Here is a 23,879-nt window from a genome sequence, read left to right as displayed (position 1 = left end):
TTGATCCCCAGCTGCTTCAGTGGGGCTTGTGTCCTCAGGCCTGATACCAAACCTCTCCCAAACATGCATCCATTGATGTGTGTGCATGTCAGTGTGTTTGTCTGTGTGTCGATGACAGGAAAAGCATTGTATAGCCCAGTTAAAAGTGTTGCATGCCTGTGTTTGAGTGGGTGCATGTGGCTTGCAGCGTAAAGCGCTCTGGGTGGTCAATAAGTCTAGAAGAGCGCTGTTTGAATGCAGTCCATTTACCTTGGCAGAGCATGCTCTCCCTTCTGATTATATTGTGTATGAATGGTTGAAAAAAGCTTTAAAGTGCTGCTCTAATCATACCTAGAGTCTAAATCGCTATTTAGTTTTCTTTCACGTGTGACAAAGAACAACATGAAATGTTCTTAACCCCACTCGGTGGAAGCCATCACCACTTTCGCAACTTAAACTTTGGCGTACTTTTGCTAACATTGCTTCAAAACATCCCCCAAGTTTTCCCTTGCTTAACCAGATGCTACAAACAAACCACATGACATATTTCATCATAAACCAGAAAGGTTCAAGTTTAAATTCTTTAAAAAAAAACAACAACAAAAAAACCCACAAAAAAACAAACAGACACGAATGGTTAATGTTGTTTTCCCCATCCATTTCTTTAATCTACCACCTCCGGCTATCAGTGCTTTAATTTCTTCCTTACAGACAAGCAACTCAATTTAATGAAACTATCACAGAGCGCGTTACTCATGCAATATCTGGCTTATGATGCAACTGTGGCCCTAATTAGAAGTTACAGGAAATGAACAAAGCAACAGAAATCAAAATTGAGTCTATAAAAATTTACTTTGTCTTCCCGTCTGATGCCAGGTCGCCACTTACCACTTAATGCGTCGAATGTCATTAACCATCAAGTTACCAAGAAAAAGATTTCTCGGATCTTTTCTTTGCCCCTTACAGACTGTTCTTGGAAGCTTGTCCAAAAGAAGCAAAATGCTGCTATCTCCTCCCAAAACCTCATCTATTTAGCTCCATGCACACACACAAACACATATTTGGAAACCATTTGTACATACCAGCACGATCCTGAACCATAAATCTACTTTAATTTTATGTCAGTCATCCACAAAGCCATTAGAAAGAAGAGGTATTAGACATGCAGAGGCAAATTAAAATTCACTCAGGGCCCTGAAATTGTTCTTAATGTCTTCAGGTTTCGTGTATCCAAATAAAAATGTAGACATATGGGGAACAGCTGCGGACAGCTGTCATCACTACTGGAAATTGAAGCAAATTGCTGGCTTTCATTCAGGGTTGTGCTCCCATTTATTGAATAGTCAGGTGAATATTGAAGCATCAGAAAAAAATACAGTGCTACTGTGTACAATACGGTGTAATGTGTTTTTTTTAAATGCATACAGTACAACATGAATATTCCAGCTTTTAAACATGAAATGGATTCACATTTTGCATTTTCCTAGCAAAATATAGAGAAATAGGTTGCGGCTCAAGACTTTTGCACAGTTCTGTACCCAAACCTGCACATTTTCTTACTCAAGTCATTTTGTTTTAAATCTTTTCATTGTAGGTTTCAGCTCAACCGTTTGCCAGTAAATTCCCTGTTGAAACTCTAAGGTTGGAAATGTGTCAACGCAGCGTTTGCTGATTTAAGAATATTAACCGAAAGCATGTCAGAATCCACCAGAAAATATTCCCACAGTGTTCCCTTTCTCTAAAAAGTGTTTGCTTGCTATGCATGACAGGCCTGTCAAGCTTTGGTTCTGCTTGTGTCTAAATGATATGCATTGCTGTGGTAATATGTCAGAAAATGTGAGACGGTGACTATCCAAAATATGAAGCAGGGAAATATCTGGTCTTATTGCACTTTCAGTATGGAAGAAATCCACAGGTCTCATTTTTTTGTGTGCAAATTTTTATTTGACAAGTGTATCTGATAGGATAAGAGACTTCAGCTGTCAAGTTAGCCAAATAAAAAGGGCAATCCAAAGAATCACATTAGTTTCGTATGAACTGAGGAATCCAGTTTTGTCCACAACAGCGACTGTGGACTTTGTCTCCCCTTTGCTCATATGGAAAGCAGATAGATATCTTTTAATGTTTGCACAGGTGGCAGCAATAGAAGCAACAATAATGTTTTAAATGGGAAACTTACTCTTGTTTGCAGAGTAACTGAGAGTCACTGGATTAAAAAAAAAAATCATCTTCCTTAATTTTTCTGTTGCAGTTTTTTTTCCTGGAATTTTATTTTTAAAATTTTAACAACACTAGGGTGGAAACCTCGTGAGTGAGACTGCATACAAATGACACCACGATACTGAACCCAAAGCAGCTCATCATTACCTCCACAAAGGCAGGTATATTTTTGGTAGGGTTTGCCTGCGTGTCATTCTGTCTGTAAATGCAAGAGCTCGAAAAGTTTTGAATGTATCCGAATAAAACTTTGTAGGGGTGCAGAGTGGGGTCGTGTTGACAATCCATCAAAAATGGGCTTGCACCCACCAAGGTCTTCAAAGTCAACTTAATGGTTTATTTGTCAAAAATTGTCAAAAAGTCCTATAACTTACAAGCGTGGTGGATATTGTCAACATACAAGTATCATATAAAGATAAAGATCTGAAATAACATGTGACATTTGATCTCTGACCTCCTCTTCTTTAAGGTCAACAGACTGAACAGAAGGTCAAAGTGATTATAATGCTATATAGAGATATTTACTGCCATTGTTTGTATTGAGAACATTTAGGGATGTAGGTAGTGATTCTAAGTATCCCATTACTTTGGACCTCTGACCTCTTCTTTAAGGTCAAATAAAGTCAAACTTTCATAAAATGTCTTTTATCTTTAAAACTATGTTCAAAATTCTCCTCCCTTTATTTGTATTAGCAACATTTAGCAAATGATACTGGTATATGGGGATACTACATTTGACATTATAGTTTGCATTCAAATATCATGTCACGTTTGACCTCTGACCTTTCTTTAAAATTGACCCCAATAAAGTCATCGATCATTTAAAAAAGTATTGTTAAGAGAAAGAGAATGAGCTGCTTGGTTAGTTAGAAATATGCTCTAGTTCAATATTACATAATAAGCTCAAGTTATTTGTATCCAGTTGTTGACAAATCTGTTACCCATTACCTACGTCTACATAATGTTTGCGTAATCAAAGTAAACACCTGTCAGGCTAACCCTTATCTGAGTATTACAGCACTACAAACTTCTTACGGTATGTTTAAAAAGATCAAAGAAAATAAAATGAGTATATACAAAATACAATACTATTCCCTTAAAAGTAAATACCACAAGAGAGTGAGCTGCTTTTGTGGAGGTTTGCGCTCTCTGAGTGCTTCCAGTTGATTTTACTATTTATACCTGTGATTTGCTTTTTAAGTGCCTGTAGAAGTGCTTGTTCATGGGAGGTCTTGGGATTATTGGGCTTTTCTTTGTGTTATTGTAGGGTCTTTACCAAGCACGTTGAGAAGACCGCTGTTTTGATTCTTTCCACTATATAAATAAAACTGAACTGAACTGAAGGCGAATTGATAGTTTTCGTGTGATTATGTCAAAATGGTACATGCAGACCTGATTTTACCCTCATATTAGAGACGCAAATTATCAGATGAAAACGAGAGATGTACAAAAACAAACTGAATCTTATTTGTTTAAATAAGGAAAGCATTAAGTATCCAATGACAAAACTCAGCAACTTTTTATCAAGAAAATTTGGATTCAGCACTTCTGATGTCACTTCTGCTTATTTCCACTCTCTCAAGGTGTAAAACTTTAGAAAAAAAAGCAAAGTCTTGTGACAGTTCGTCTGGATCTTGCACAAGAAGCAACTTTAAAAAGCCGAAAGACTTCAGAGGTGGAGTTACCAAAAAAAAACATGGGAAAAAAGTATTCACTGGCAAGGTTATGAGAAAAAACTGACAAATGAGGCAGCTCCCTGAAAGAACACACTAGAAAATCAAGTTATGCTGTCCCTGGCTTAAAAAGAAAATTCATCTTCATACTGAACATTACAAAAAACTGTTTGTCCTCCAAACACCTTTTTGCTTTTAGACAATGAAGACTTAAAGTAAGGGGCTTTCTCAGGTCAGAACAAAGAGAAAGATAGCAACAGAAAAAAACCCCCACATTTACCCCAAATTTCACCTTAATGCAATTAAACAGTTATGAATTTATGGGTCTGGGGCAAATCATTAGTCACTTGAAGTGAATAAAAAATGGAAATATCTTCTTTCTCTTTTTTTTAAATATATATACACACCAGTACCTTAACCCATGTTCACCCAGCAGGCTTTAATGATCAGGACTGCATTTGTGTTGATGGAAATCGCAACCAAAGACCTTCTGGATTCAACTCTACCTCTGTGTCTCAGCAAATGGAGAGGTCGTCTCCATTATATAATATAATAGAGCCTCTATTATATATATATATATATATATATATATATATTTATTTTTTATAAAAACTAGACAGATGGATGATTGTACATGTCCAAGTCAAAATATGCACACCTTTGCTGAGCTTGAACGTCTTGCCAGCATCCACACAGACTTCTGAGGACCCATTCATGTGCAGTGAATCAGCCTTTGGCATTTAGGAATTAAGACCCATAACTCAATTTATGATTTAATTGGCTGCAGCATGACTTCATTTAACTGGCCTATCGTGTGAGATATGCAGCTTCTTCCCAGAAAGTCCCTTTTCAACAAAACACAGAGATTTTAACGCAACATGCAATTTTCTGTTTTTTCCTTCCCGATTATGAATACAAAGCTTAAAAGCAGCATAGACACAAGCTAATAAGAATTTCAATTCAAGGTGGCTTGGCACAGTTTAGCTGAGGTGGGAAAAGGACATGGGAGTTTGACGGAAAATCAACTGAATAAAAGCTTGGAGTGATGGGGACAGTAAAAAGCTCTCACTACGTTAACACGAGTTATGTTTTCGCAAATACATTTTCATTCTTGTCAGAGTATGCCAAAAGCCCTTCTTCTTTACATACATCTCAAACGGTGTTCATATAGAAGAAGAAAAATATGCCATCTATACATTTTTGTAGCCCGCAATACACAATTCATCACGCAAATTAAATAAAAACTGCACAATCCAAACCAAAATCTGGTTTATTGCGCTAGTTTCAAATGGACTGGTGGGTTATTTATTCGCACTGCTGACTTATCCAAATACATTAAGCCACAAGGTGGTCTCAAGAAAATAGACATTTATCTGGCTTTAGCTTGGTGGGGGTGGCATTAAGCTATGATAGCAAAAACGAGGTGAAGTTCTCTAGCCTTGACTTAGTAGTTTCAGTTGTGTAAACAATTACTGACACAGTTTTTTTTTTTCAGAAGATTACCATTTTTGAACTCTACACACTACGTTCCCTTTAGCCTATATGTAGCCTATATACTTTTTTACTTCACAATTAGCTGATATGAGATAAAATCTCTCATAGACCTCGTGTGTCCCAGCTGGCCAGCAACAAACACTAGATATTGTTACTTATTTTATCTCATTTAATCTTTATTCTCCTGTCATGCACACCTAGACGATGGTCAGTAACCCTCTGATAACCACCAGTCACTAGGGAAAAGTCCCCGATCAAATGCAAGTGGGCGTAGGAGGTTGCTTGCTGTCGCTCTTAGAAATTGTCTGGAAAGAAGTATACCGCGTTTCACTGGAAACCACCTTATGGTTGCAGAGGTCAGAGGTAGTTTGTATGGAAGACACTGACTTGTTTTGCAAGTTCCTCACCAACTCCTTGCTAATTAGTGAGTTAATGAAACTGAAGAGTGTGGCACAAACTACAAACAGAGACCGTCTGCCTTCAAAGCAAAGCTGCACCTTTTGAAATGCTTTCGTTTTTCGCAACTCACAACTAACGCAGAAACACATCCGATAAAAAAACATGCATATGTTTATTCGGAAGGTTTAATACACAGATCAGCACCAAGAACACGTGAGCAGCTGACAGTGTCCGAACTGGTCGCTTCGACATCTGTCAGGATAAAACCCTGGGGGGTCCGAGGGGACTGAAGCAGGACCTTCTCATCTCAAACCACAAAGTTCAACTCCCACCCAGTCTGAATGGGCCAGTAAGCTGACATTTCTTCCCTGAGATCAAACAGCAGTGTCTCAGTTCAGCATTAAAGGCATAAATTAGACCCTTTTTTTAAAAGAAAAAAATCACTGTATGACTCACTGAATCACTTTGCTTTAGCGAACCTGAATATCTGCTGCCCAGTGATTTAAGACTGATTCCGTCTGACAGTTTGTTGAAGCGACATTTCCTCCTATTGCACAAGGCTAAATGCATTTAGGGTTTCCTGTAAGAATGTGTTGTTTGTTGTTTGCTCCTAAATGAGCACCAGAAAAACCAGAAAACCACAATAACTCCGTTAGTATATACAGAAAAAGAGAATAAAGGTAGTCTGGATCTCAGCTGCTACCCAATCATTCTGCAGAACAGACATCAAAACCCTTTCTGACATATTAATATCCTTATTAAATGCCGACCTTCTCCTGTGTGTCTTTGAGGAAATGTGAAACATTTAAATGCCTGAAGCCAAACTGGGGTGAACTCTGAGTCATATTAGTGAAGAAACACAAAGCTGTGCTTAGATGTTGCAAAATGAATACAACAAAGGCATTAATGAAGCACGGCACCAACACAAATATATGTTATTGATGGATGTGCGGTTTTGTCCTGGTTCTGGAAGACTTGAACAGCTCTCCATTCTCTTACATCTGGGAGTGCGTGGGAATTTATCCAACTACTCCACATGTGTTTTGTGGACCTGTAGAAGGAGTGCTTACCACACCTCAAGGAGTGTCCTGTTAGGGAAGCTTTGGGAGTTTGGTTATCAGACCTGTTTTTGCAGGCTCTGTCCCTGTAGAAAGAGCCTGCTTCACACTGTTAGTAGTATATCAGACTGGTTTGCAGAGCATGTTGGACTCCACCAGGGTTGTCAGTTGTTGTTGATTCTGTTCATAATTTTTATAGATAGAATTTCTAGGTACAGATGAACAATTGCAGGTGATGTAATTCTACAGGCTTCATCAAATGAAGGCAGTGTGAGGGTAAGTGTAAAGCAGCTGGGATGAGAATTAGAATCCCCAAGTCTGAAAACCTCAGTCAAAAAAGGATGATGTGTCCATCTCATTTCCAGGTTGGAAATGAGTTGCTGCTCCAAAGCGTTCAGGAATCTTATTACACAGATTATTCCTATTCTTTCCTTCATCTATGGCAACAGGGTGTGGGGAGTGACCCAAAGAATGAGACTGTGCACACAAACAGCATCACGTGTCTGTCCTCAACCTTAGAGATAGGGTGAATGGCTCAATCATTGGGGAAGGACTCAGAATAAAGTCGCTACGCCTCCACATTGAATGGAGACAGCTGACTTGGTTCAGGCATCTGACTAGGGTGCCTCCTGAATGCCTCTTAGGTGAGGCATGTCCTACTGGGAGCGGACCTTGGGCCAACCTAACACACACTGAAGAGATTGTTTTTCGGCTGGCTTGGGCATGACTCGGTGTCCCACCTGATAAGCTGCAGGAGGCTGCTGAGGAGATTGTTTCGAAGGATTGATTATAACTAGAGTTCCTGCTGTGATCCCCCTTAAAGTGGTCCACAATATTGATTAATTTATTCTGGGGATTATTCTGCCCTATGGCAGCTGGGATGGGGTCTAACCCCTTCACAACCCTGAATTGGAGGAGCAGAAGAGAATGAATGCATGGATGGATAGATGGCTGGATTAGTAACAATAATGGATTGCATATATATATATATATATATATAGCGCTTTTCGAAGCCCTCTCCAACTCCACTAGTCATTCACACACTGGCGGAGGTAAGCTACAGTTGTAACCACAGCTGCCCTGGGGCAGACTGACAGAAGCGAGGCTGCCATATCGCGCTATTGGCCCCTCTGGCCATCACCAGTAGGTGCAGTGTCTTGCCCAAGGACACAATGACCGAGACTGTCCGAGTCAGGGCTCGAACCGGCAACCTTTCGATTACAAGGCGAACAGCCAACTCTTGAGCCACGATTATTGTGGGAAACAGTCGTTGTTGTCATGGACATTAATTCTTTTAATATTGTTTTTTTTGCCTTTTTTTGCCTACCCCAATTTACAGTTAAAAGATATATAGAAATACTTAACAAATGTCTCTATAAAATGCTATATGCATTTAATAGATGTCTGAGTCCTCATAAATATTTCTGGAAAATATTTTAAGGGCCTAATACTAAGGGCTACTTATGGATGCAAGTATGTTCTCTGGCATAATGCCTTGTTTTCTGAGTACATAACTCCTCAATCATTTTTGCAGACTTCATCTTCAGACACACAGATCATCTTAGAGTTTGTTGCTGACTAAAGTGCAAAAAACTGACGTGCCATCAGTTACATTCTTAAAAACCACAACTCATCATTCAATTTCAGATTGACACAAAATAGTCTTGCAATGAGAGTATTCACCTTCCCATCTTGTTGCAGTTTTATCCTTTTTTTTTTTTTTTTTTTTAGAGTTCCAGAGTTTTTAGAGCTAATTATGATCCACCAGCGTCTGGAACACGCTATTTGGGCTTTAAGAGCAAAAAGTTTAATTTGGAAAACTCAACACTTCTTCCAGAAGTAAACACCCACAGGATTTATTAGGTGCCTTGCTTTATGAGGAGTGAGAAGTGAATATATTTAAACTTCGCTCATTTTTGTCAGATTGTTTATGACCATCTGCATATTTAAATTTTTTTAAACACATACTCATAAATCATAACAAGAGAAACTTCTCATCGTTTGGGTGTGATTCATTTATGTGTGTTCTTCTTTTTATAACCTTCAAAAATATCAGCAGATATTATCTTTAGCCTATCGGTGTAAGTTCTGGTAAAGACTGAAAAAGTTGTGGCCTGTGAAAAATTGTTAAACTTTTCAATGAAATTCACTGTGCTGCCAGCTTCAACTGAGAGGAAAAGGTGAAAAGCCTTGACTTTGAGACGACCCACTCTATTTGCAGACAGCAGTTGAGTAGGCGCTCCCTAGAGGTCAAATGCGACAATATTTGTAGAACTCAAGAGAATCTGTTTATTCTAAGTTTATTTTTTATTTAAAATAAAATAAAATTGCAGTGTGTCAGACTTCAAAACTTATTACCCTTCACCTCTGGGATACTAAAGATTTCCATTGTAATAAAATATTTCTGAACCCTCTTTGAGTATCGGGCTGCTGTTGACATACAGGACATCTCTGGAGATCTCAGAAACTGACACGGGTACTTATCAGTTCTTTTTTGATGGTTTACAATTGCAGGAACAACTTATTAGCCCTTAGGGATTTTCTCCAACTCTGCATAAATATGACCTATGATTTCCACTGAGTTGAAGTCATAAAAACAGTAATGAAACAAATTATACTCAGTCGTTATTTATTGAGGAAAATAATACGATATGGTAGGAAAAGTATGAGAAGGTGTTTTCAATCACTGGGATGAAAATAAGGGCCTGAGAGAGTGGTCTGTTTTTATTTAAAGAACAAGGATTTATCAAAGACTGCTAATTAGGACACATGTTCACGGAAGTGTGTAATGGCACGAACAAGGAGAGTTCTCTGGAAGTATATAAAGTATCAAATATCAGTATCGCTGTCGGTCCTATAAATATTCATTCATGAAGCAATTTGGAATTATAAAAACAATGAGTGAATTCTAAAAAAACACCCATCAATGTCCCAGAGGACAGTGGCTCATGCAGTGACAGTAGCCCTGAACACTGACACTAACCCTAGCAAAGAATAAAGACAATGTTTTTGGAGTGGCCTTAACTATGAATGCACTGATACAATATTTCCTAGTGTATCTGCTAAATCCTCATTTGAAAAGCAAGACTGGTAACATGACTCATCCACTTTAATTCAGTTTTATATTGCTTACAACATGTAGCACTTGCTAGCAGAAGAGCTAACGTAGCATGAGGGATGCTAATATAGGGTGACCAACCGTCCTCTTTTCCCTGGACATGTCCACTTTTCACGTTCTGTCCGGGGCATCCGGGTGGATTTTCGAGATTGATGAAAATGTCCGGGTTTTCCTACAGAGGACCCATATGTGTGATGTACGTCCCTCGTACCGTCCCAGTAGTGGTAATTTTTCTTATACAGATGAGGCCTTATCTCTGTACCAGTATTAGGTTTTTAAGTTATTTTTTGCCCTTGTTGACTTGTAAAAGCCTATATGACATTTTTGTTTCACCATTCATTAACCGCACAGAGAAGGCATTGTTTAAATATGTTAAAATTTTCTTTAAGCAAACAGTATTATTAAAGTTCTTCATGACTGGGCCAAGTGTCCTCTTTTTTGGAGATCAAAATATGGTCACCCAATGCTAATAGGGGCAGCTTGGGGGTATTCCACCTACTATTACAAACGCTGGATTGTTGCATCCCTGAACTTAGTCCAACAAAAACACTGCTCAGTTACCTGAAGTGAACAGTTCACGTAAGGAAACCCATAAACACCCGCAATTGGTGCTATTCACTGAAAAAAAATGAGCTGAAATCAAAGGTTAGCACCGGTTTTCGCATTACAAATGCAAAACATGTTATTTTGGCTGATAAAAAAAAATATTTATGCTGTCTAACTTGTTTTTTCCTCTTTTCCTACTTTAGAACTTGTCACATTGGGTCATTGTGGGTCACAGTCATAAATCATGAAAAAAACAGTTAGTTGCAGGCTATTAATCATTTTCATTTATCTGAGGCTCTGAATTACAGTATTAAGCAAGAAAACAAAAAACCTAACTTAGACGCTTGAAATGTTTGCCAAGTCTAAAATCTCACTCATTTTGAATATCTTGCCAAAGGTCAGTTTCATATCATGTTTCTGCCTAATTGTATCTCTGGACTATTTTAACAACCTTCTTTAAAAAAAACTTTTTTTATGGAAAAAAGGGTTTGGCTTTGTCCCAACCCAAAGTCGCCCTTGAACATGGGCGACACACAGCTGGCTACTCATCTATCTGTTAGCCAGCCAGAAGAGGGAAGCCCCCGAGGTCAGCTTTGATCCTCTATCCCTTCCTCTTTTTGCCAGCAGTGGAAAAAGATCATTACCCTCGAACTACACCTGAGCAATAGACATTAGACCAGCAACTTCACTACAAGGACACAGGAGGAAATACTCTCACTTGTCTCTTTGTGTTACAGGCTGTTGATGGCTCAGGAGGTGGATAGCAATAAACAGAAAGAGCATCCAAGATAAAAAGACAGATGGAGTTCTAAAACATGAGGTCGATGCCAAAGCCTGCCAGACAACTTCAGAAAGGAGAAAGACTGAGGAAATGAGATGTTTTGAAGAGGAAAGTGAGAACAACTTGCATATGCAAATGATACAGTTTGCACTTCTTAAAACAGAGTGAACAGAGTGATCATATAAATACAACAAATCCTCACACCAAGTTCCTGAAATATAAACACATAGCTCCTCAGCAAGTTTAAAACTTGGACTTACCAGTTTATGCCTTAAATTTGCTCATCTTGGGTCAACCTTTCATTTTTTTAAATTTGATCTCGCCAAAAAAGTTGTCTTCTTTACCATTAATGCCACATTAAACAGCAGGTAAATTCTGGAGGTGAGTTTGGTTTTTCTATATATAATAATAGTCACTCCAATGTTGAACTGACATGCTTTGTATGTGAACGAGCGAAGGGAACATTGCGTGCAATTGCATTCAAACTTTGTTGATTAAGTGCAGATCAGATCGGTCGTCTTTTAACATTCACAGAGACACATGGGGACCGAGACGCATAAAATAAACACAGGTGATTGGAACTATCATTAAAGCCTCACACACACACACACACACACACACACACACACACACACACACACACACACACACACACACACACACACACACAGTTAGCACTGTTTGAAATTCACAATCAAAATCAGATCCAGCAGTTAACCACATATTGAGTCAGGAAGCTTCACGCATTCACTGCAGTCACACTTCCATTGTATTTACCTTAGAGTCCCAATAGAATAGTATGCATAAGCAATCCCATTTAGTTTTAATTAGCAGATATCGTGAATAACTATAAAAGCTAAAGTGTGATCAAAGCACAAGCTGAAATCTGAGGATACAGTCAATTTGGCCTCTGTTACTGGAAGCAGAAACAGGGTAAACTACTCAAAATGGTCATACGGCAGAAAGAAAGCACGATCGGAATTTGACTCTTTGTACTTTATATTTTTGCATATTTTAAATTCTTTCATGATAAAACGCATTCTTGCCAATTCACATTTTTTCAGGAAATCCCCAGTGGCATTCGGTTAATTGATAAAAAGAAGTGATTGATTGAATCAGTGTGACAAGAATCACTTTCTCCTAATACTAAAGGGATAGTTGGCTTTTGTCTCTGCTTCTTCCTGTGCCATTTCGAAAAATGCAATTTTGGCACAACTCTTAGACATGAGGAGAAGGTAAGATTATGAAACTTGGATAACAGTAACTGTTTCTGTTGTACAATCCTATTTTAAATCCATCTCCTTTATATATTTTCACGTTCCACTGTGTTAAAGCAAAGTCTGTGTGTTTAAATCTTTCTGTGGGGTGAAGGAGAAATTTCATCTGTCCATCTTTCTTCTTTACCACTTATCCACTTCATTGTCATGCAGGGACAAGAGCCTATCCAAGCAGTCGCAGGGCGAGAGGCTGGGTTTATCAGAGGGCCGAGGATAAACATATATACGGTACTGCGCTAAAGTCTCGAGACACCTTGTATCTGATTTGCAAGGAACAAGATAAACAGGTGATTTACTGAACCCTGTGCAAACTTAGATGGAAACACAGTATATAAGGCAAAAAGAGATAAGACTCTCAACAAGTTTAAAACTCAATATTTAGCATGACCATCTTTATTCTTTAACACAGCCTGAACTCTATTAAACTTTCTTATAATTTCTTTATGGAGTCTACAGGAAAAGTCTTCCAGGCTTCTTGAAGGACATCCCAAAGCTCTTCTTTGGATGTTGGCTGCCTTTTGTTCTGTTCTCTGTCAAAATCATTGGGTTAAACAATTTTGAGATCCAGACTCTGGGGAGGCCAATCTATGACTGGGTGTTTTCTACCCAGGTATGCTTTTACTGCATTGGCGGTGTTGGCACTGGCCAATCAGGTGCTTTCCAGATCTATCTTTGGCTTTTTTGAGAGACTCAACTAAAGAAACGAGAACATGATATGTAATTTTGTGACAAGCTTGTGAAAAAGGGACAAACATGAACTCATTATTTAAGTTAGTTGCTTTCTTTTTAAATGCAATTGATTCATAGGTCAGTGTTAAGTGGCTTAACAAACAGGGAGATAAAATCTCTGAAGTTGATCTGGTACCAGACTCAACTGAAAATGAGTGAAAAAGTACTAAGAAGGACCTTCAGAAAACCTGGAGAACTTTTGCTCAAGACCACTTTTCCGAAAATGTCAAGAATGACTGATGGAAGCAAAATATAATTTGATTTGATGAGCGGCTCAAGACTTTTGTACATATTACCATATACATCTTTTAAATAATAGGAATTTAATTAACAGTATTAATTAAAAGAAATTGACAAAGATAAGCCTCTTTTAAAAAGACTGCACTGAAAATGTGTTTTTATGAGTGTTGCAAAAAGAATCCAATCTTTTCCTTCGGCCTACTGGGCCCAATAGTGCTTACAGTGCTGCATGAAATTTGCCAACAGGAGCCCAGGAAAGTCCTGATGGTTGGCACTGCCCCAGATACGTCCACCATCCACATTGATCACCCAAACCGTGCTCATAAGGTCCTGCTAAAGGTTGTGAAGGTGTATCTGTACAATGCTGAGTATTCATTAGAGACCTTTGCTGTACTAGATGACCGTTCTGAACGATCCATCATCCTACCACCAGCTGTGCAGCACCTCAATCTAGGGAAGGAAGCCGAGACACTTCCATTAAGAACTGTTCGTCAGGATGTGATTCACCTCCAAGGGGCCTCGGTCTCCTTTGAGATTTCCCCTACCCATAATCCTAAAGTGAGATACCACATCCATCATGCCTTCACTGCTGACAAACTGGGCCTCTCTGAGCACAGTTATCCAGTTATAAGATAAGATAAGATAAGATAAGATAAGATAAGATAACCTTTATTAGTCCCACACTTGGGAAATTTGTTTTGTCACAGCAGGAAGTGGACAGTGCAAAAGTTATGAGGCAAAAATTAGAATACAATAAGAATAAATACAGTACACAACTGTACAGAATAGAATAAAATAAAATACTATATACAGTAGAATAAAATAAAATTAAAAATACAATAAGATAAAAATAGAATACAAATACAAATACTATATACAACTGAGTAAAAATACAACGATGACAGAAAGGATTATTGCACTTAGTATTATTGCATATGTATGGATGTGTGTGCTTGATCAGTTAAAGTCTTTATTATGGAGTCTGACAGCAGTGGGGAGGAAAGACCTGCGAAATCTCTCCGTCCCACACCGTGGGTGCCGCAGTCTCCCACTGAAGGAGCTGCTCAGTGCTGTCACAGTCTGCTGCATGGGGTGGGAGATGTTGTCCATCAGGGATGACAGCTTAGCCGCCGTTCTCCTGTCACTCACCACCTCCACTGGGTCCAGAGGGCATCCTAGAACAGAGCTGGCCCTTCGGATCACCCTGTTCAGTCTCTTCCTGTCCCCAGCAGAGATGCTGCCGCCCCAGCAGACCACGCCATAAAAGATAGCAGAAGCCACAACAGAGTCATAGAATTTCTTCAGGAGTGGGCCCTCCACTCCAAACGACCTGAGTCTCCGCAGCAGGTACAGCCTGCTCTGCCCTTTCCTGTAGAGGGCGTCTGAGTTATGAGTCCAGTCCAGTCTATTGTTCAGATGAACACCAAGGTACCTGTAGCTGTCCACAGCCTCAATGTCCATACCCTGGATGTTCAGTGGTTGCAGTGGAGAATGCTTGTGCCTGCGGAAGTCTACCACCAGTTCCTTGGTTTTACTGGCGTTGATCTGGAGGTAGTTCAGCTGGCACCAGTCCACAAAGTCTTGGGTCAGACCTCTGTACTCCTTGTCGTCCCCATCAGTGATGAGGCCGACTACTGCAGAGTCATCAGAGAACTTCTGCAGGAAGCACTGGGTGGAATTGTGGGAGAAGTCTGCAGTGTAGATGGTGAAGAGGAACGGAGCCAGAACCGTTCCCTGTGGGGCCCCCGTACTGCAGACGACCCTGTCCGACACACAGCCCTGAGTCCTCACATACTGTGGTCGGTATGTGAGGACTCAGGGCTGTGTGTCGAACAGGGTCGTCTGCAGTACGGGGGCCCCAGACGACCCTGTCCGACGACCTTATCCAGGCACTCATGCAAAAATATGCGCACCTGCGGGGACTCCCACTTTCCCCTATCGACAGGGTGCAGCCTTTAGTCCTTATTGGCTCAGACTTCCCTCATCTGCTTATCCCAATGAACCCTATATGGTCTGGCCCTCCTGGGGGTCCATTGGCAGTCTGTACCCGCCTTGGATGGGCTCTGCAGGGTCCAGCTAACTTAGCCCAGTTCGCTGTGGAAGAGCAACAGTGTCTCTTTACTGGGTCCCCAAGCAATGATCTCCTTCAACATGCAGAACGATTGTGGAAGGCGGATGTACTCCCATACACAAATGTGAAGACTGCGACACGTTCTAAGGAAGATCAGAAAGCACTTGAAGCTCTTGAGCAGCGCACTACCAGAGTACAGGTGGAGGGAGTGACATGCAACGCCCCTCCTCCGTCGCAAAGACATTCGTCACCTCTATGCACCCAGGCTGGCCTTGCTACAAAAGTTACGGAGTACTGAACGTCGGATAGCGAGAGACCCAGGGCAGGCTGAAACCTATTGTCAGGAAGTACATAAACTGGAGGTGGTAGGCTATGTTGAGAAACTATCACCTGAGAAGGTGGATTGTTCGAGCGAGTCATGGTATCTACCCCACCATGTAGTTCACCACAACAACAAGGCTAGACTTGTATTCAACTGCTCGTATCAATATAATGGGCTAAGCCTCAACAGCCAGTTGCTTCCAGGTCCAATTCTGGGACCTTCACTGCTTGGGGTCCTCCTCCGCTTCAGGGAGCATACTGTGGCCATAAGTGGTGACATCAAGGCAATGTTCTACCAAATTCAGTTGCTGCCTGAGGACAAACCTCTGCTCCGCTTCCTATGGAGATCTATGAGGAAGGATGAGGAGCCAAGCGTGTACGAGTGGCAGGTTCTGCCTTTTGGTACAACATGCAGTCCTTGTTGTGCCACCTATGCCCTCCAAAGACATGTCAGGGACAACAGCCAATGTAATGAAGATGACGGTGGAGAGGGCCTTCTACGTCGATAACTGTTTGCATAGTCTCCAATCTGCAGAGGAGGCTAAGACACTCATAGATCGGATGCGGGAGTTACTTGCCAAAGGGGGATTCGAGATTAGGCAATGGGCCAGTAACGTTTCATCGGTGTTGGAGCACCTGCCAGTGGAAGTCAAAGCAGCCAGCACAGAGCTTTGGCCAGCACAGCCAAGACCCAGAAGAACCAGCTCTGGTCCTTTGTTGGAACTGTCTCACTGACCGCCTTGGATACAGGCATCGATTTGTGGAGTACTCTCTGCCCACACTGAGAAATGTTTATCGGGTGATGGCATCGCAGTATGATCCTCTGGGCTACCTCATACCCTTCTCAACTCGAGCGAAGGTTTTAATTCAGGATCTTTGGAAGGCAGGAGTTGGATGGGATAAACAAATCCATTCTACGGCCCTACTAGACAGATGGACACAGTGGGAGAAGGAACTAGTGTACTTGCCACAGGTGGAATTACCAAGATGTTATGTGCCACCAAGAGCAGACACCGGGAGACCAGGTGGAGGGGCTCACATATTTTGTGATGCCTCCGAAAGAGCCTATGGAGCGCCGCCTATCTATGAACACAGGACTCCCAAGGCGACGTCCACGTGGCATTCATGATGGCGAGGTCAAGAGTAAGCCCCCGGAAACAGATTTCTATGCCACGTTTGGAGTTATGTGCAGCTCTTGCCGGAACCCAACTGGCTAGAGTACTCGAGACCGAGCTGGCATTTCAACCCAGTGACATCACCCTATGGAGTGACTCAACAACAGTTTTGACCTGGATCCAATCCGATTCATGCCGCTATAAGGTCTTTGTTGGTACCAGGATTGCCGAAATACAAGGTCTTACTGAGGTGTCAAGTTGGAGATATGTCAACACCAAGGACAATCCGGCTGGTGACCTCACGCGAGGGAAAACCCTTCTCGAGCTGAATCAACCAAACCGTTGGACTCAGGGCCCACCTTTCCTTTTAACGAACCCTGATACCTGGCCAACTCTCCGTGAAGGTGAAGGTCAAGAAGACAATGGGGAGCTGAGAGCAACAGCATTCTGTGGAACCACCACCACATGCAGTCCACAGCTAACGGTGCCAATTTCCAATTTTGGCAAATGGAGTGCAGTGGTTAAGGCTGCTGATCATGAAAACCATGTCATGACTGCTACAGATGCATCAGCTGCTGAGCTGCATCTCCTGAAACAAGCTCAAAATGATAGCTTCCCTGAGGAATTACAGGCCCTGGCTGCTGGTAAGGCAATTCATAAGCAGAGTCGCCTGCTAACACTCGCTCCGGAGGATGACCCGGCTATTGGGCTGATAAGAGTTGGGGGCAGACTAAGAAGAGCAGAAGGTTTGGACTTGGATGCCATGCACCCCATAGTCCTTGACCCGCAGCATCCGGTGACTAAACTGCTGATCAGAGAATATGATGAGCAGCTGTTGCACCCTGGGCCAGAACAAGTCTTCGGGGAGATAAGGAGAAAATATTGGATTCTCCAAGGAAGGGAGGCAATCAAGCGGCACCAGCACAGCTGTGGTGAGTGTTGAAGGTGTCGAGCCCGTCCTAATATTCCTCGGATGGCAGATCTACCCCCCGCGAGGCTGCGCCTATACAAACCACTTTTGGTCCACTGGAGTCGACTGCTTCGGTCCTTACAACATCAAAGTAGGACGGCGCACTGAAAAGCGTTGGGGTATCATATTCAAATGCGTGACTACGAGCTGTGTGCATCTTGACCTGTTGGACAGCATAGATACTGATGCCTTTCTCATGGCTCTGCGTCTGTTTATTGCACGCCGGGGCAAGCCATATGAGATCCTATCTGAATGTTCAACTTCAGGGGAGGAGAGATTGAACTGTGGTCTAGTTTCTCAGCTCTTGAAGCCCCCATTAAAGAGTAGCTGGTGGAGCAGAGGATTGAGTTCCGGTTTAATCCACCAGGTTCCCCCCATTTTGGAGGTACTTGGGAACGGGAGATAAGATCTGTGAAGGCAGCTCTTCAAGTGGTGCTGGGAGGCAATACGGTCACAGAGGCAGTTTTGCAAACTGTGCTCGTCGAGGTGGAAGGGATCATTAATGCAAAGCCTCTCGGCTATGTCTCTTCGGATGTAGCGGATCCGGATCCAGTCACACCCAACTTATTGCTAATGGGGCGACGAGATGCATCACTCCCCCAGGTGATTTATGCTTCGAGTGAGATGCTGGGAAGATGGCGATGGCGCCATAGTCAGATTCTGGCAGACCATTTTTGTTCCAACTTCCTGCGTCACCATCTGCCTGATTTTCAGAGGAGACAAAGATGGCAGGGTGATACTGACAACTTAACCACAGGTCAAGTGGTTATGGTGGTTGACTCACAACTACCACGAGCGCAGTGGCCTATTGGAAAGGTGGTCAAGGCCTGTCCAGGGCCAGATGGTCGGGTGAGAGCGGCTGAGGTGACAATCAAGGGACAGACATATCTTCAACCTGTTGCCAGATTAGTCAGACTCTCAGCCTGGGAGGATGAGGAGGACTGTAAACCCAATGATGCTTAGACTTTTGGTTGAAGAGCAAATTTACTACTTAAATTAGGGGGTGGCTGTGTCTCCTTATATTTCAGTTGCATAGTTATAAGTGCACTGGTAATGTCTGCCGATAAGTTCCACTTTGTTCTTACTGTTTGCTACGGTGATGACGTCACATGCTTTTACAACGGTCCTGCCGTATCACGAGTCCGGGGAGCACTAGGCATGCTTTTCTCCATGAGTGTGGGTGAATAGCGATCTCCAGCCGTGTGCGTTCCTGTGCAAATGTGAGTCGAAATCCTTCCAATTCTACGAGTCCATTTCCACTTGTACTTTGATGATAATTACAGGGGGTTTAGGCTAGGATATTTATCGAGATTGGTAGAGGCATGTGACTTACCACCGTAGCCTTTGTTGCGGGTTGGATCTGTGCACCGCAGTTAGGTTATTTAGCCACTAGAGGGCACTGAAGACCATGTAATTGTCAACTTTTCCTAATTTTGGGGCATTAGGTCTTTTCTGTTGCCTGAGATATGCAGGTCTTCTTGTTTCCTGCCTGTTCAAATGGGATTGTGGGACTTTCTTGTGTCAGAGCATTCACCTCCGGGCATTATTTGTGTTACAGTTCGTTATATTGGTGTGATGTTGGGAAGTGATAATTGTTATATTTACATGTGATAATTGTTTCTCCTTGTTTCTTGTTATTCAGAATCACACGTGTGTCCGCCCCTCCCACACTTGTTAAGTATGCCTACTGCTGTACTGTTGAGCTGCTGTTAACTTCCACTAAAGTATATCTGGACATCACTCTCTGTGCCCCACTCTCTGACCGGAGTTTAAGTCCTGAGGGAGCTATCATCCCAGCATCCCAGAGATAACTTTCTAACAGTGATGTTTAAAAAAAATAACATAATGATAGGATCTTAATAATACACATATGATGAAAAGACACCAATGCAGGAGTATGAGAAACAGTTCACTGAGCGGCCACTTGAGCCGGCCTCAAATGGCCTCCTAGACCCTGCTGATAAAATGCCCCAATTTAGAGAAGAGATAAACATGTTTACAGAATAGTGAGACGTCTACAAACCGATGGGTGACCTCACAGCGCACACATCCATCATTTATACAGTTTATCATGTTAATCAACACTAAGCACACAATAGGACAGTGCTACCAACCTGGTTAATAACATCCGCCCTTTGATCACACAGTATTTGCCACAGCAGAGAAAGCAATTTTCAGTCAAATATGTATCAGCTGATCTGTTTTGCATTTCCACTTGAGTGTAATTGTAATTTTTATGGGCTTTCTATAATTATGGTTAAAGATTCTCTCTCCAACTCCCCACATGTAGTTTGAGAATACTGCGAATAGATAATGTTGCGAAAATCAAATATTGGCCGCGCTGGTATGAGAAGACTATCCCTCACGAGTCGGATGCATGCTAGATGTGCCTCAGGCACAGAGAGGGGAGGAGGGGGATCTGACATAATACTGTGAGTTTTGGCGGAGCTCATCCTGGACTCATTCCTGTCACTGGAGTGACTGCAGTAAGAGCCACTTACACTGATCCAGCCACAGTGGCTGCTAAAGCCAAGGGGAGGGGCTCCTGCATGTGGCTTTTTCTTGCAAATAAAAAAACAAGGTGTTGTTGCTTCAAGTGGAGTAAGCTATCTACAGCCCTCTTTAGGTACATGTTGATTGGCTAAACATATATGATACATACAGCTATTCAGCAGAAAGAGAAAACATGTGGTGCTGCATCAACCTGTGTGAAACATAACAAAATATATGAGCACTTACCAGCAGTAGTACTAATAATAACTCCCCCTTCTAAAGAACTAATAACAAATCTGGCTTTCAATAAGCATGAGCAGATCATTCAAAATAGCATTAGCATGTAGAAAGTGAACTAACTGTGCTGCATGAGATGATTTAAAGCCAGAGGAAGTTACAGTGATGCTAATAAGCCAGCTCTAGTGGATCCCTGTGAGTGAGTTCACCATCATTTCCCCGACCACATGACATGCCTCTGCTGGTCACAAACACTCACTCTATTCATATGAAATGAAGCCTGATTGGATCTGGCAGGCAAGAAGCACAAACAAACATGATTTTCTTCCAGTAAACAATGATTCATGGATTTAATTTTTTTATTTTCTAAATACTACAAAAGGGGGGGGGGGAAGGAAAAAAATTCAGGCATTTTTTGTTTAATGATATTTGCCTTTTTCAGCTAGGTTTAACAAAACAAAATCTGGGTTAATCTGCTTAAAGCCTAAAGAAAAATGTCATATTTTCTTCTGTTTATTTAAGATAAGCAGTATAACCAACAGCATACAATTATTATGTAACCCCATTAACTGCTCCGAGAGCCCATTCCTTGCCAAGTCTTGTCGTCCTGCTGCAGTGTAAATGAATGTAAATCAAATTCCGTCAAGTGTTGCCTCCAGAGAAAATGACACCTCGCCTGATGTCGCTTCTCAGAGTGGATGTGGAAGCACCGCTGGGACGTGTGCGAGACGGCGCGTTTTTGTGCCAAAGATTCATGATCGGATCAAACTGCAATAGACTCGGTCTAAACCCTGGACCAACTCTCCCCCGTGGCCCCTGTGAGTGGCACGACGCTGCAGAAAGGCTAATTAACGTGGCACACTGTTGCCAAATGTGCCCATTCAACCATTTAAAGAAAACACAAAGTAAGCGCAAAAAGGAGACAGAAGACGGGAAAAGTTTTACCAAAACACTCACTGGAGTCAAAGTGCGTGACTTACTTATTAAAATGAAGAAGGGGAGATAAGTGTTGTGGTTTTTTATATAGTCCATGGCTCCTCTTTCTTCGGCGGCAGCTCCACAGAGAGTCCGTGTTGGGGGTTTCCTTGTTGGCACCTTTTAAGCCTTCATGAATACGCTGAAGAGAAACCCGGCTCGTGAAGTTAACGATTAACGGTCACACGCGCGCTCCTCCAGACACTATAGTTATTTCTCAAGTTGCGCACTGTTACTCATTCCGGTGATGCTGATGCTGCTGCAGCTCCCAATGACGACAACCGCCCCAAACCCTCCTCCCTCCAAACCCTCCTCCCCTGCCTCTGCTCCCTTTCACTGCGTGTTAGTCACCAGTCAAAAGGGCTTCGAGTCCAAGAGAAGCTTTCAGGCTCACTCTGCCCACATATGTCAAGACAGACTTTTATGGAAAGGACTCTGTGAACCAGCTTCTCACGCCAGGATTAAAAACCTTACCCTGAGAAAATCAAATTAAAAAAAATAAAGCGGACATTATTGCATAATTGAAGTAACATCGCAGAAAATCATTAAACATTTTTCCATATTTCAGTTTTATCTGAACAGTGTCAAAAACAGCAAAAAGGGAACATCTGTAGATAAAATGAATGCAATCGAATGCAATAGTCATATACTAGAGCCTACTTATATTCATGAAGACTAGCTATAAAGATAAGCCTTCCAACTTTATGGTTATTTTGGAAGTTTGGAGTTTATGGTGTTGTAAATAGACACATATAAGGTTTTACTTACTAGACCTTGTTAGTATCGGTTTGGACCCCGTTTTGCCTTCAGAACTGGTTTAATTCATCGTGGCAGTTGCAGCAGATTTTTTTTTTTTTTGGCTGCACATCCATGGTGAGAATCTCCCATTTCATCACATCCCAAAAATCCTCTATTGGACTGAGATCTGGTGACTGTGGAGGCCATTTGAGTACAGTGAATTCAATGACATGTTTGAGCAAGCAGTTTGAGATTATTTGAGCTCTGGTGCATTATCCTGTCTAGAAGAAACCATCAAAAGATGGGTACACTGTGGCAATAAAGGGATGCACATGTTCAATAGAAATACTTAAAGTCTGTAGATCATGAGTGGTCTAAAATGTGTTGTGAAGATATCCCCCACACCCCCAGAAGCAACTTGCAGTATTGATACAAGGCAGGATAGAGATGAGCAGTTTCTGAGACCAGCCTGTCTGGTACCAACAACCGTGCCACATTCAGAGTCACTTAAACTACCTTCCTTCCTCATTCTGATGCCTGGTTTTAATTTCAGGAGGTTGTCTTGACCATGTGTACATGCCTAAATGCAGTGAGTTGCTGCCATGCGATTCACCCCTCAGCCAAACATCACACTATCACTGATTCCTTCTTATATAACTCACAGTTACTCCATGAGATCATTAATACCTCCTGCCAGCAGCTGATTTTGAGTAAATATTTATTCAGGTTTCAAGATTGTTCAAACTTTTGGGGATTAAAATAAACAATGCATATACCCAGAATATCTTCAAGTGTTTTGTACCTGTCAGATTAAAGTGATGGAAAACAAGTCAGTGGGTAACCAAAAAAGCAGCAGTGCATGACAAGGCTTTACTTCAGAACGACATAGAAAAAGGTAGACTGTGGCATTTAAACGATTCTCTGCTGACACTAGGGGGCCCAGAGTGTGCCAAGAAAACCTCTCCCACACCATTACCCCACCACCACTAACCCGAACCATTGACACGTGGTAAGTTGATCTATGCCTTCACATTAGTTACATCAAATTTTGACCCCAGCATCAAATGTCACAGCAGAAATTGAGACTCATCTTATTAGATGGTTTTCTGATCTGCTACTGTTTTATTTTTGGTCTTTATTACAGCCTGTTTTGTGTTTCTGCTTTCCTATTTTTAGCTAATAGGAGTGGCATACAGTGTGCTCTTCTGCTGTTGTAGCCCATCTGCCCGAGTATTTTATTTGTGCATTCAAAGAAGCTCTTCTGTATACCTTGTTTAGAACAAGTTACTGGGTTACTTCATAACAGTTCGAAGCAGTCTGGTCAGTCTCCTCTGACCTCAACAAAGCATTTTTTGCCCAGAACACTGCTGCTTGTTGAATATTTTCTCTTTTTCAGACGATTCTCTGTAAAGCCTAGAGATCATTATGTTGGAAAATTCGAGTAGATC

At 41.7% G+C, this 23,879-nt stretch overlaps 1 protein-coding gene across 1 annotated transcript in view; it reads right to left on the bottom strand.

Moving 5' to 3' along the window:
* Positions 1 to 21,956, bottom strand: part of ltk (leukocyte receptor tyrosine kinase) — a 70,928-nt gene extending 48,972 nt beyond the window's left edge. Inside the window, exon 1 of the mRNA XM_014414074.3 lies at positions 21,699 to 21,956. Coding sequence (XP_014269560.3) covers positions 21,699 to 21,750 — 52 coding nt within the window. The 5' untranslated portion in view covers positions 21,751 to 21,956. The remainder of the gene's footprint in view (positions 1 to 21,698) is intronic.
* Between the last annotated feature and the right edge of the window lie 1,923 nt (positions 21,957 to 23,879).

This window comes from Maylandia zebra, linkage group LG19 (assembly GCF_041146795.1).
Source record: "Maylandia zebra isolate NMK-2024a linkage group LG19, Mzebra_GT3a, whole genome shotgun sequence".
NCBI classification, from domain to species: domain Eukaryota; kingdom Metazoa; phylum Chordata; class Actinopteri; order Cichliformes; family Cichlidae; genus Maylandia; species Maylandia zebra.
The sequence above is the reverse complement of the archived record's forward strand: the minus strand, read 5'-3'. Positions and strand labels throughout refer to the sequence as shown.